We start from the raw sequence: 13760 nt of genomic DNA, 5'->3' as shown, positions 1-13760 counted from the left end.
ATGTGTTAAAGTGAGCATGACAGGGAACAAGAGTGCACATCACTGCAGGAAGCACAGAAGTGTGAAAGCACCATTGGATCGGAGCACGGACCCCCGTGGAGAGATTCCCCCGCTTGTGTGAGCACGAGGCTTTGGACTGGGCAGCTATTTCACCGCCTGTAGCTACAGCCCTGAGCCCTGCTCCTAGCAACAGCCCATTGCAACCCCATGTGCCGACTGCAGCTACAGCCTATTGCAACCACCTGAAACCTGCTGGTGGTCCTGAGACTAGGCTAGAGACCAGGCCTTGTCCATGGTGCTGGCGGTAGCTACACTTCGCTGGAAACCTGAGACCTGTCCATGGTACTGACCATAGTTACAGCCCATTGCAATACCAGCCTTGGCTGTGGCACCGACTGTAGCTACCGCCCATGGTACCCTCCCTCCCAGAGCTCTGCCTGTGGCACCGGCTGTAGCTACCACCCATGGTGCCCTCCCTCCCAGAGCTCTGCCTGTGGCGCCGACTGTAGCTACTGCCCATGGTGCCCTCCCTCCCAGAGCTCTGCCTGTGGTGCCGACTGTAGCTACCGCCCATGGTGCCCTCCCTCCCAGAGCTCTGCCTGTGGCGCCGACTGTAGCTACTGCCCATGGTGCCCTCCCTCCCAGAGCTCTGCCTGTGGTGCCGACTGTAGCTACCGCCCATGGTGCCCTCCCTCCCAGAGCTCTGCCTGTGGCGCCGACTGTAGCTACTGCCCATGGTACCCTCCCTCCCAGAGCTCTGCCTGTGGTGCCGACTGTAGCTACCGCCCATGGTGCCCTCCCTCCCAGAGCTCTGCCTGTGGCGCCAACTGTAGCTACTGCCCATGGTGCCCTCCCTCCCAGAGCTCTGCCTGTGGTGCCGACTGTACTCATAGCTCACTGAAACAGACCCCTTGCCCTGGCTGTAGCCACAGGTGGAAACTTGGTCTGTACCACAAAAGGCAACGGGGGGATCCACCACCCATGGGCACCGGGACTGTACCACGTTGGCTTTGGGGAAAGGGCCCCACACTCACACTCCTTGGGGATGGTGAGGGCCCCGGCCAGGCCCAGCAGCAGTGGCCACAGGCCCCGTGGGGGAGCCATCGTCGCCGGGCTGGGCCCTCGCACGCCGGACCTGGGGGAGGGAAAGCCATGAGCACCGCCCCATCCCCCACAGGCCCAGCCACGGGGCTTCTCCTGTTAGCCCAGCGGGCGGGCGCGGAACAGATGGAAAAGCGCCCAGAGAGGGGCCTGAATTATTAATGGGGAGGGGAGGGGGAGGCTGTTCCTAGCTCCGTCCTGCACCCTCCCGTACCTGCCGGGGCCCCTCGCTCCGCCCCACAGCCCCTGCCCTGCCGGGGCCCCTCGCTCCGCCCCACAGCCCCTGCCCTGCCGGGGCTCCTCGCTCCGCCCCACAGCCCCTGCCCTGCCGGGGCCCCTCGCTCCCCCCACAGCCCCTGCCCTGCCGGGGCCCCTCGCTCCGCCCCACAGCCCCTGCCCTGCCGGGGCTCCTCGCTCTGCCCCACAGCCCCTGCCCTGCCGGGGCTCCTCGCTCCGCCCCACAGCCCCTGCCCTGCCGGGGCTCCTCGCTCCGCCCCACAGCCCCTGCCCTGCCGGGGCCCCTCGCTCCCCTCCACAGCCCCTGCCCTGCCGGGGCCCCTCGCTCCGCCCCACAGCCCCTGCCCTGCCGGGGCCCCTCGCTCCGCCCCACAGCCCCTGCCCTGCCGGGGCCCCTCGCTCCCCCCCACAGCCCCTGCCCTGCCGGGGCCCCTCGCTCCCCTCCACAGCCCCTGCCCTGCCGGGGCCCCTCGCTCCGCCCCACAGCCCCTGCCCTGCCGGGGCCCCTCGCTCCCCCCCACAGCCCCTGTCCTGCCGGGGCCCCTCGCTCCGCCCCACAGCCCCTGTCCTGCCGGGGCCCCTCGCTCCGCCCCACAGCCCCTGCCCTGCCGGGGCCCCTCGCTCCCCCCCACAGCCCCTGCCCTGCCAGGGCCCCTCGCTCCGCCCCACAGCCCCTGCCCTGCCGCGGCCCCTCGCTCCCCCCCCCACAGCCCCTGCCCTGCCGGGGCCCCTCGCTCCGCCCCACAGCCCCTGCCCTGCCGGGGCCCCTCGCTCCGCCCCACAGCCCCTGCCCTGCCGGGGCCCCTCGCTCCGCCCCACAGCCCCTGCCCTGCCGGGGCCCCTCGCTCCGCCCCACAGCCCCTGCCCTGCCGGGGCCCCTCGCTCCCCCCCACAGCCCCTGCCCTGCCGGGGCCCCTCGCTCCGCCCCACAGCCCCTGCCCTGCCGGGGCTCCTCGCTCCGCCCCACAGCCCCTGCCCTGCCGGGGCTCCTCGCTCCGCCCCACAGCCCCTGCCCTGCCGGGGCTCCTCGCTCCGCCCCACAGCCCCTGCCCTGCCGGGGCCCCTCGCTCCCCTCCACAGCCCCTGCCCTGCCGGGGCCCCCGCTCCGCCCCACAGCCCCTGCCCTGCCGGGGCCCCTCGCTCCGCCCCACAGCCCCTGCCCTGCCGGGCCCCTCGCTCCCCCCACAGCCCCTGCCCTGCCGGGGCCCCTCGCTCCCCTCCACAGCCCCTGCCCTGCCGGGGCCCCCGCTCCGCCCCACAGCCCCTGCCCTGCCGGGGCCCCTCGCTCCCCCCCACAGCCCCTGCCCTGCCGCGGCCCCTCGCTCCGCCCCACAGCCCCTGTCCTGCCGGGGCCCCTCGCTCCGCCCCACAGCCCCTGCCCTGCCGGGGCTCCTCGCTCCGCCCCACAGCCCCTGCCCTGCCGGGGCCCCTCGCTCCGCCCCACAGCCCCTGCCCTGCCGGGGCCCCTCGCTCCGCCCCACAGCCCCTGCCCTGCCGGGGCCCCTCGCTCCCCCCCACAGCCCCTGCCCTGCCGGGGCCCCTCGCTCCGCCCCACAGCCCCTGCCCTGCCGCGGCCCCTCGCTCCCCCCCCCACAGCCCCTGCCCTGCCGGGGCCCCTCGCTCCGCCCCACAGCCCCTGCCCTGCCGGGGCCCCTCGCTCCGCCCCACAGCCCCTGCCCTGCCGGGGCCCCTCGCTCCGCCCCACAGCCCCTGCCCTGCCGGGGCCTCTCGCTCCGCCCCACAGCCCCTGCCCTGCCGGGGCCCCTCGCTCCGCCCCACAGCCCCTGCCCTGCCGGGGCCCCTCGCTCCCCTCCACAGCCCCTGCCCTGCCGGGGCCCCTCGCTCCGCCCCACAGCCCCTGCCCTGCCGGGGCCCCTCGCTCCGCCCCACAGCCCCTGCCCTGCCGGGGCCCCTCGCTCCGCCCCACAGCCCCTGCCCTGCCGGGGCCCCTCGCTCCGCCCCACAGCCCCTGCCCTGCCGGGGCCCCTCGCTCCGCCCCACAGCCCCTGCCCTGCCGGGGCCTCTCGCTCCACCCCACAGCCCTGCCGGGGCCCCTCGCTCCCCCCCCGCAGCCCCTGCCCTGCCGGGGCCCCTCACTCTGGGAGGCTGAGGGGGGGCAGCAGGTGCCAGGGGGCTGGGCCAGGGGGTGGCGCCGGACTCCTGCCAGCCACACGGCCTGTTGGGAGCTGGCACCGTCTGTGCCCCGGCCCCGCCCGGAGCCGCCACGGCCCAGAGCCAGATGGAAATGGAGGGGGGGCGTCGGCCAGCCACGTCTGTGCCCCCCACTCCCAACCTGCAGCCCCTGCCCCCCAGCCCTGCCAGTGCCCCCCACTCCCAACCTGCCGCCCCTGCCCCCAAACCTGCCAGTGCCCCCCACTCTCAACCTGCCGCCCCTGCCCCCCAAACCTGCCAGTGCCCCCCACTCCCAACCTGCCGCCCCTGCCCCCAAACCTGCCAGTGCCCCCCACTCTCAACCTGCCGCCCCTGCCCCCCAAACCTGCCAGTGCCCCCCACTCTCAACCTGCCGCCCCTGCCCCCCAAACCTGCCAGTGCCCCCCACTGCCAACCTGCCGCCCCAAACCTGCCAGTGCCCCCCACTCTCAACCTGCCGCCCCTGCCCCCCAAACCTGCCAGTGCCCCCCACTCCCAACCTGCCGCCCCTGCCCCCCAAACCTGCCAGTGCCCCCCACTGCCAACCTGCCGCCCCAAACCTGCCAGTGCCCCCCACTCTCAACCTGCCGCCCCTGCCCCCCAAACCTGCCAGTGCCCCCCACTCCCAACCTGCCGCCCCTGCCCCCCAAACCTGCCAGTGCCCCCCACTCCCAACCTGCCGCCCCAAACCTGCCAGTGCCCCCCACTCTCAACCTGCCGCCCCTGCCCCCCAAACCTGCCAGTGCCCCCCACTCCCAACCTGCCGCCCCAAACCTGCCAGTGCCCCCCACTCCCAACCTGCCGCCCCAAACCTGCCAGTGCCCCCCACTCCCAACCTGCCGCCCCTGCCCCCCAAACCTGCCAGTGCCCCCCACTCCCAACCTGCCCCCCAGCCCCCGCTACTCCCGTGGTTGGTTCCTCTGGAAAAAAAGCTTCCAGCAGCCAGAGAGTTAATGAGGCGAGCGACAGCGTCTGTCAGCGGCCCCTGGGGGGAGGGTCTGGCAGGCAGGGGAGGGGGAGGGGGAGGGGACGGGGGGGGGTTTCCCCACAGGCTCTGAGCTGCCCCCCAGCCACTTGTGAACTCCTCAGGCATGAAAACAGGCCCCAGGTGTCTCACATCTGGGCCCCCTTCCCCGCCCCCCAGCTAGCCAGACCCTGCCCCATTGCTCCCAGTGGGCACTTGCCTCCCGGTGCCCCAGCCCGCTTGTGGCTGTTCACAGGGGCTGGGCTCCAAGGCAGGAGAAGGCGGGGGGGGCACGGAGCGTGGCCTGCGAGTGTTGCTGCTTGCGGACACAGGGGCAACTACACGGCCGGGTTTTTCTGTGAGAAGCCTTTTGCCGAAGAGATCTCGGGCAAAAACTTGTGCACGAGCAAATCCCGACTCAAAGCGCATTGCAACAGCGCTGTGTGTTTGCACGAGGGCACGTCCGCCCTGCCCGGGCACTTGTGCGAGAGTGTGCGTCCACCCTGCCCAGGCACTTGTGTGAGGCAGCGCATCCACCCTGCCCGGGCACTTGTGCGAGGCAGCGCATCCACCCTGCCCGGGCACTTGTGCGAGGCAGCGCGTCCACCCTGCCCGGGCACTTGTGCGAGGCAGCGCGTCCACCCTGCCCGGGCACTTGTGCGAGGCAGCGCGTCCACCCTGCCCGGGCACTTGTGCGAGGCAGCGCGTCCACCCTGCCCGGGCACTTGTGCGAGGCAGCGCGTCCACCCTGCCCGGGCACTTGTGTGAGGCAGCGCGTCCACCCTGCCCGGGCACTTGTGCGAGGCAGCGCGTCCACCCTGCCCGGGCACTTGTGCGAGGCAGCGCGTCCACCCTGCCCGGGCACTTGTGCGAGGCAGCGCGTCCACCCTGCCCAGGCACTTGTGCGAGGCAGCATCCACGCCTCACCAACTGGCCACCAGAGCACTTGTGCTTTAGCCACTTGGGTTCCTAACGAGAACCCCCCGGAGCACCCACCCCCCTTTTTGCATGAGCAGTAGGAATAACTCTACCGGCAAAAGCACTCTCCTGTCCATTTTCTTGCACAAAAACGTGCTTGAGGTGTGGACAAACGCCTTGTAGCATGGACATGGCCGGGGGGGGTGGGTGTTGCACGGTGTGGGGGTAGTGCAGGGGCTGGGTGCTGTCTGGTGCAGATGAGGGGTGTGAACGTGCCGGGTGTTGCACCGTGTGGGGGTAGTGCAGGGGCTGGGTGCTGTCTGGTGCAGATGAGGGGTGTGACTGTGTCGGGTGTTGCACCGTGTGGGGGTAGTGCAGGGGCTGGGTGCTGTCTGGTGCAGATGAGGGGTGTGACTGTGCCGGGTGTTGCACCGTGTGGGGGTAGTGCAGGGGCTGGGTGCTGTCTGGTGCAGATGAGGGGTGTGACTGTGTCGGGTGTTGCACCGTGTGGGGGTAGTGCAGGGGCTGGGTGCTGTCTGGTGCAGATGAGGGGTGTGACTGTGCCGGGTGTTGCACCGTGTGGGGGTAATACAGGGGCTGGGTGCTGTCTGGTGCAGATGAGGGGTGTGACTGTGCCGGGTGTTGCACCGTGTGGGGGTAGTGCAGGGATTGGGTGCTGTCTGGTGCAGATGAGGGGTGTCGGTGTGTTGGGTGTTGCACAGTGTTGGGGGTATTGCAGGGGCTGGGTACTGTCTGGTGCAGATGAGAGGTGTGGGTGTTGCACGGTGTGGGGGTAGTGCAGGGACTGGGTGCTATCTGGTGCAGATGAGGGGTGTGGGTGCTGCACGGTGTGGGGGTAGTGCAGGGGCTGGGTGCTGTCTGGTGCAGATGAGGGGTGTGACTGTGCCGGGTGTTGCACGGTGTGGGGGTAGTGCAGGGGCTGGGTGCTGTCTGGTGCAGATGAGGGGTGTGACTGTGTCGGGTGTTGCACCGTGTGGGGGTAGTGCAGGGGCTGGGTGCTGTCTGGTGCAGATGAGGGGTGTGACTGTGCCGGGTGTTGCACGGTGTGGGGGTAGTGCAGGGGTTGGGTGCTGTCTGGTGCAGATGAGGGGTGTGACTGTGTCGGGTGTTGCACCGTGTGGGGGTAGTGCAGGGGCTGGGTGCTGTCTGGTGCAGATGAGGGGTGTGAGTGTGCCGGGTGTTGCACGGTGTGGGGGTAGTGCAGGGGCTGGGTGCTGTCTGGTGCAGATGAGGGGTGTGACTGTGCCGGGTGTTGCACGGTGTGGGGGTAGTGCAGGGGTTGGGTGCTGTCTGGTGCAGATGAGGGGTGTGACTGTGTCGGGTGTTGCACCGTGTGGGGGTAGTGCAGGGGCTGGGTGCTGTCTGGTGCAGATGAGGGGTGTGAGTGTGCCGGGTGTTGCACGGTGTGGGGGTAGTGCAGGGGCTGGGTGCTGTCTGGTGCAGATGAGGGGTGTGAACGTGCCGGGTGTTGCACCGTGTGGGGGTAGTGCAGGGGCTGGGTGCTGTCTGGTGCAGATGAGGGGTGTGACTGTGTCGGGTGTTGCACCGTGTGGGGGTAGTGCAGGGGCTGGGTGCTGTCTGGTGCAGATGAGGGGTGTGACTGTGCCGGGTGTTGCACGGTGTGGGGGTAGTGCAGGGGCTGGGTGCTGTCTGGTGCAGATGAGGGGTGTGACTGTGTCGGGTGTTGCACCGTGTGGGGGTAATGCAGGGGTTGGGTGCTGTCTGGTGCAGATGAGGGGTGTGACTGTGCCGGGTGTTGCACGGTGTGGGGGTAGTGCAGGGGCTGGGTGCTGTCTAGTGCAGATGAGGGGTGTGACTGTGTCGGGTGTTGCACCGTGTGGGGGTAATGCAGGGGTTGGGTGCTGTCTGGTGCAGATGAGGGGTGTGACTGTGCCGGGTGTTGCACGGTGTGGGGGTAGTGCAGGGGCTGGGTGCTGTCTGGTGCAGATGAGGGGTGTGACTGTGTCGGGTGTTGCACGGTGTGGGGGTAGTGCAGGGGCTGGGTGCTGTCTGGTGCAGATGAGGGGTGTGACTGTGCCGGGTGTTGCACGGTGTGGGGGTAGTGCAGGGGCTGGGTGCTGTCTGGTGCAGATGAGGGGTGTGACTGTGTCGGGTGTTGCACCGTGTGGGGGTAGTGCAGGGGCTGGGTGCTGTCTGGTGCAGATGAGGGGTGTGAGTGTGCCGGGTGTTGCACGGTGTGGGGGTAGTGCAGGGGTTGGGTGCTGTCTGGTGCAGATGAGGGGTGTGACTGTGCCGGGTGTTGCACGGTGTGGGGGTAGTGCAGGGGCTGGGTGCTGTCTGGTGCAGATGAGGGGTGTGACTGTGCCGGGTGTTGCACGGTGTGGGGGTAGTGCATGGTTTGGGTGCTGTCTGGTGCAGATGAGGGGTGTGACTGTGCCGGGTGTTGCACCGTGTGGGGGTAGTGCAGGGGCTGGGTGCTGTCTGGTGCAGATGAGGGGTGTGACTGTGCCGGGTGTTGCACTGTGTGGGGGTAGTGCAGGGGCTGGGTGCTGTCTGGTGCAGAGGAGGGGTGTGAACGTGCCGGGTGTTGTGGGGTGTTGCAGGGTGTGAGCCTGTGGGGGTTGGGCGGGTGTTGCCTGTTGCTGGGGCAGGGTGGGGCGGCCCTTGCAGGGGTCAGTGTTGCTCAGGCGGGCGCAGGGGGGGGCCAGGTTCCATTGTCTCCCCTCCCCCCGCCTCTGCTGCAGCAACTCTTCATTTCCATGGCAACCGAGAGGCCACAGTCACCTTGGGGGGGGGACCCGGGAGTCCTGGCCCCTCCCCCGCTCTCACCACTAGTCCCAGAGCCGCACGGCCCCGAGGTCGGGGCTCTGCCCCCCCCTTGAGTGTGCGGCCGGATGCCAATCTCACAGCAGAGAATGACAGTGTGGGGGAGGGGAGGGTGCCCCCCAACCTGCCAGCCCCTGCCCCCCCAGTCCTGCCCCTCGGTGCCCCTCACTCTGCCCCCCAGCCCTGCTGGTGCCCCTCATGCCCGCCCCCTAGCGCCCCGCCCCCCATGCACACTGGCTGGGCGGCCCCTTGGAGCTCCCCAACGGGTCTGCCCCAGGCAGGGGTGGGGCCGGCAGGTGCTGGGGGAAGGGAACTTGCACAGGAGCTGAAGGCAAATTAGCCAGGCCAGGAGGAAATTGCCCGGCGGCCTCATCCTGGGGGGGAACCAGGCGTCTGGGCGGCCCCTCCCCCACAGGGTCTTGGCGCCCCACCTGCAGGGGCTGCTGCGGGCGACAGGCCCCTGTGAGACCAGCCCCCGCTGTGCCGGGGCAGGGCCGACGGCTGGGCTGGGGGGCAGGGAGCCAGATCCCTGGTGCCCCATTTCCGGCTTTCCTCCCCCGGCTGGAATGCAGCCTGGGACACAGAGACAAGGCCCCGCTTGTCCCAGCCCCCCCACTTCCCCGGCCGCCTGGGGCCTGACCCCGGCCCGGCGCTCAGCCGCTACAATGGGGCAATTGATGGGGCAGGGAGGCCCAGGGCCGAGCTGGCAGGGGCTGCGGGGCGGGGGGGGCACTCCAAGAGGCCCCCCAAGTCTAGACTCTGCATCAATGTCCCCCCGTTACCAGTTCCTGGGACCCTCTCCCTGTGCAGGTAACTCCTCAGACAGGGCCCCCAGCCTCACCCCACACACCTGTCTCAGCCCCGCCCCAAAGGCATAGGACATACATCCCATGACACGGCAGACATGTAACCCCGCCCAGCACATGGACCCTGGCCATGCCCCACGTGCAACACACACAGACACACCCCACGTGTAACACACACAGAGACCCTAGGTACACCCCTGAGCAACACACACAGAGCCACACCCCCTGTGCAACACACAAGCTCCCGACCACGTCCCTGTGCAACACACACAGACACACCCCACGTGTAACACACACAGAGACCCTAGGTACACCCCTGAGCAACACACACAGAGCCACACCCCCTGTGCAACACACAAGCTCCCGACCACGTCCCTGTGCAACACACACAGACACACCCCACGTGTAACACACACAGAGCCCCTGGGTACACCCCTGAGCAACACACTCAGAGCCCCTGACCATACCCCCGTGCAACACACACATGGACACACCCCACAAGCAACACACAACCTCCCGGCCACACCCGTGTGCAACATGCACACAGGCCCCAGCCACCCCCGCATGCAACACACACATGGACACACCCCACGTGCAACATACAACCTCCCAGCCATGCCCCTGTGCAACACACACAGACACACCCCACGTGTAACACACACAGAGACCCTAGGTACACCCCTGAGCAACACACACAGAGCCACACCCCCTGTGCAACACACAACCTCCCGACCACGTCCCTGTGCAACACACTCAGAGCCCCTGGGTACACCCCTGAACAACACACACAGAGCCCCTGACCATACCCCCGTGCAACACACACATGGACACACCCCACGTGTAACACACACAGAGACCCTAGGTACACCCCTGAACAACACACACAGAGCCCCTGGGTACACCCCTGAACAACACACACAGAGCCCCTGGGTACACCCCTGAACAACACACACAGAGCCCCTGACCATACCCCCGTGCAACACACACATGGACACACCCCACGAGCAACACACACAGAGCCCCTGACCATACCCCCGTGCAACACACACATGGACACACCCCACGTGTAACACACACAGAGACCCTAGGTACACCCCTGAGCAACACACACAGAGCCCCTGGGTACACCCCTGAGCAACACACACAGAGCCCCTGACCATACCCCCGTGCAACACACACATGGACACACCCCACGTGTAACACACACAGAGCCCCTGGGTACACCCCTGAACAACACACACAGAGCCCCTGACCATACCCCCATGCAACACACACATGGACACACCCCACGAGCAACACACACAGAGCCCCTGGGTACACCGCTGAGCAACACACACAGAGCCCCTGGGTACACCCCTGAACAACACACACAGAGCCCCTGGGTACACCCCTGAACAACACACACAGAGCCCCTGACCATACCCCCGTGAAACACACACATGGACACACCCCACGAGCAACACACACAGAGCCCCTGACCATACCCCCGTGAAACACACACATGGACACACCCCACGAGCAACACACACAGAGCCCCTGACCATACCCCCGTGAAACACACACATGGACACACCCCACGAGCAACACACAACCTCCCGGCCACACCCGTGTGCAACATGCACACAGGCCCCAGTCCCAGCATCCCAGTAACACCCCCAGCCACACAGCCCGGCTACACCCCACTCCAACACGCACAGGTCCCAGCCCCACACAGCTGCTGCAGTGCCCAGCCCCCCCATTACACCCCGCGCCCTGCCCCATCGCACCGCCCCCCGGCTTCGGGGCCAGCGGAGCCGCCCTACCTGAGCCGAGCCGAGCCGAGCCGAGCCGCTCACACTGCGGCTGCAGAGCGTGTGACATAATCCGGAGTCAGACCCCTCCCTCCGCCGCCCCTCCCCCCGCGCCGGCCCCTCCCTGGGCGGGCAGCGCGGCGGGGTCGGACTCCTGGGTCCCTCCCGAGCCGGGCAGGGCCCTGCAACCCCCGGGAGGGGCCGGCAGCTGCACGTCGCATGCCCGGGCCCAGGACGGGGGGGGGAGTGAGGGGCACCGGGAGGGCTGTGGCGGGGGGGGAGTGAGGGAACCGGCAGGGCTGTGGCGGGGGGGGGGGGGTGAGGGGCACTGGCAGGGCTGGGCGGGGGGGGGGCGGCGGGGCGGGAGGGGGGTGAGGGCAGGGCTGTGGCGGGGGGGGGGGTGAGGGAACCGGCAGGGCTGTGGCGGGGGGGGGTGAGGGAACCGGCAGGGCTGTGGCGGGGGGGGGGCGGGGGGGGGGGTGAGGGAACCGGCAGGGCTGTGGCGGGGGGGGGGGGGGCAGTGAGGGGCACTGGCGGGGGGGGGGCAGGGCGGGGGGGGCTGGTGGCGGGGAGGGGGGTGGCAGGGCGGTGGGGCGGGGGGGGCGGGGGGGGGGGGTGAGGGAACCGGCAGGGCTGTGGCGGGGGGGGGGGGGGGGGTGAGGGAACCGGCAGGGCTGTGGCGGGGGGGGGGTGTGAGGGAACCGGCAGGGCTGTGGCGGGGGGGGGGGGGCGGGGGGGGAGTGAGGGAACCGGCAGGGCTGTGGCGGGGGGGGGGGGGTGGCGGGGGGGGGGTGAGGGAACCGGCAGGGCTGTGGCGGGGGGGGGGGGGGGAGTGAGGGAACCGGCAGGGCTGTGGCGGGGGGGGGGGGGTGAGGGAACCGGCAGGGCTGTGGCGGGGCAGGGGGGGGGGGGGGGAGTGAGGGAACCGGCAGGGCTGTGGCGGGGGGGGGGGGGGTGAGGGAACCGGCAGGGCTGTGGCGGGGGGGGGGGGTGAGGGAACCGGCAGGGCTGTGGCGGGGGGGGGAGGGGAGTGAGGGAACCGGCAGGGCTGTGGCGGGGGGGGGGAGGGCGGGGGGGGGGAGTGAGGGAACCGGCAGGGCTGTGGCGGGGGGGGGGGGGTGAGGGAACCGGCAGGGCTGTGGCGGGGGGGGGGGGAGTGAGGGAACCGGCAGGGCTGTGGCGGGGGGGGGGGTGAGGGAACCGGCAGGGCTGTGGCGGGGGGGGGGGGGGTGAGGGAACCGGCAGGGCTGTGGCGGGGGGGGGGGAGTGAGGGGCAGGGCGGGGGGGCTGGCGGGAGGGGGCGGGGGGGGGGGGGGGGCTGGTGGCGGGAGTGGCAGGGCTGGTGGCGGGGGGGGGGGGGGGGGAGTGAGGGGCACCGGCCGGGGGCCATGGGGGGCCGGGGGCTGATGGGGGCCGGCTGGACACACCCCATCGGGCAACTCAGTGAGTCACCTCCCCCCGGTGCCCCCCCCCAGCACCCGGAGCCTCATTACATCACCGTGATGTCACCGCCCTGCCCCCCGCCCTGCCGGTGCCCCCCCCTCCCCCCCCCCCTGTCTGCCCCCCAGCCCCCCGCTCCCCCGCCCCCTCCCGCCCTGTCGGTGCCCCTCACTCCCACCCCCTCTGCCCCCCAGCCCCGCTGCCCCCCAGCCCCTCCCCCGCCCTGTCGGTGCCCCTCACTCCCGCCCCCTCTGCCCCCCAGCCCGCTCCCCCGCCCTGTCGGTGCCCCTCACTCCCGCCCCCTCTGCCCCCCCCCCAGCCCGCCCCCCCGCCCTGTCGGTGCCCCTCACTCCCGCCCCCTCTGCCCCCCAGCCCCCCCCCCCCCGCCCTGTCGGTGCCCCTCACTCCCGCCCCCTCTGCCCCCCAGCCCGCCCCCCCGCCCTGTCGGTGCCCCTCACTCCCGCCCCCTCTGCCCCCCAGCCCGCCCCCCCGCCCTGTCGGTGCCCCTCACTCCCGCCCCCTCTGCCCCCCAGCCCGCCCCCCCGCCCTGTCGGTGCCCCTCACTCCCACCCCCTCTGCCCCCCAGCCCGGCCCGCAGCGCAGCGGGGGGCTCTCCCTGGCAGGCGGGAGAGCCCCCTCGGAGGCCAGGGTCTGCCCGTGCTGGGCTCCCGGGTTCTCTCTGGCTGGGGGGCTGAGGCGGCAGGGGGGGCCCGTCTCACCCTGCAGGGTGGTGGGGGCTGGACTCAGATTTGTGGCGCCAGCCGAGTGCCCAGCCTGGGGCCAGGCATGTGGCAGATGAGGCCTGAGTGTGCCTCAGTTTCCCCATGTGCTCTCATTAACGGGCCCGTGTGTGGAGCAAGGGAGTCGGGGGAGGGGCCCCTCATGTCCACTGTGGGTGGGGAGGGGCTGCAGGCCCATAGGGCAGGAGAACGGGGCAGCCAGCCCCGGAAGCCCCATCTGCGTGGGGGGGCCTGTAGTCACTCCGTTTGCGGGGGGGGGGATTCTGTCTCCTGTGCTGTTTGTATTGACTCGGAGGGGGCGTGCCTCAGTTTCCCTGGCCACAGCACACTGTGTAGATGGGGAGGGGGAGGCCGGGCAGGACCCACTGGGGCTGCAGGTGCGGCTCTTGTCGCACACCCTCTTGTAGTCCTGCGTTCGCTGGGGCGTGTGCTGCGTGTGCGTGCACGTGTGTGCATGTGTGTTTGTGTGTGTTCACATGTGCGTGCATGTGCGTGTGTGTGTTTATGCGTGTTTGTGTGTTCATGTGTTCGCGTGTGTGTGATTGTGTGTTTGCGTGTGCGCGATTGTGTGTTTGCGTGTGCGCATGCATGTTCACGTGTGTGCGTGTTCGCGTTCGCGTGTTCGCGTTCGCGTGTTCACGTGTGCATGAGTGTGTGCTTGCATGTGTGCTTGCATGTGTGTGTGCATTTTCACGCATGTGTGTGTGCGTTTGCATGTGCATGCGTGTGTGTGTGCATGTGTGTTTGTGTGTGTACACATGTGCGTGTGTGTGTTTATGCGTGTTCGTGTGTGCGTGCGTGTTTG

At 70.1% G+C, this 13760-nt stretch overlaps 1 protein-coding gene across 1 annotated transcript in view; it reads right to left on the bottom strand.

Moving 5' to 3' along the window:
- Positions 1 to 10918, bottom strand: part of L1CAM (L1 cell adhesion molecule) — a 36209-nt gene extending 25291 nt beyond the window's left edge. The window contains 2 exon segments of the mRNA XM_089770253.1: positions 1035 to 1135; positions 10788 to 10918. Of these exon segments, the coding sequence (XP_089626379.1) occupies positions 1035 to 1104 (70 nt within the window). The 5' untranslated portion in view covers positions 1105 to 1135; positions 10788 to 10918.
- Between the last annotated feature and the right edge of the window lie 2842 nt (positions 10919 to 13760).

The sequence above is a fragment of the Pelodiscus sinensis genome, chromosome 18 (genome assembly GCF_052426305.1).
Source record: "Pelodiscus sinensis isolate ZL-2025 chromosome 18, ASM5242630v1, whole genome shotgun sequence".
Taxonomy (NCBI): Eukaryota; Metazoa; Chordata; order Testudines; family Trionychidae; genus Pelodiscus; species Pelodiscus sinensis.
The sequence above is the reverse complement of the archived record's forward strand: the minus strand, read 5'-3'. Positions and strand labels throughout refer to the sequence as shown.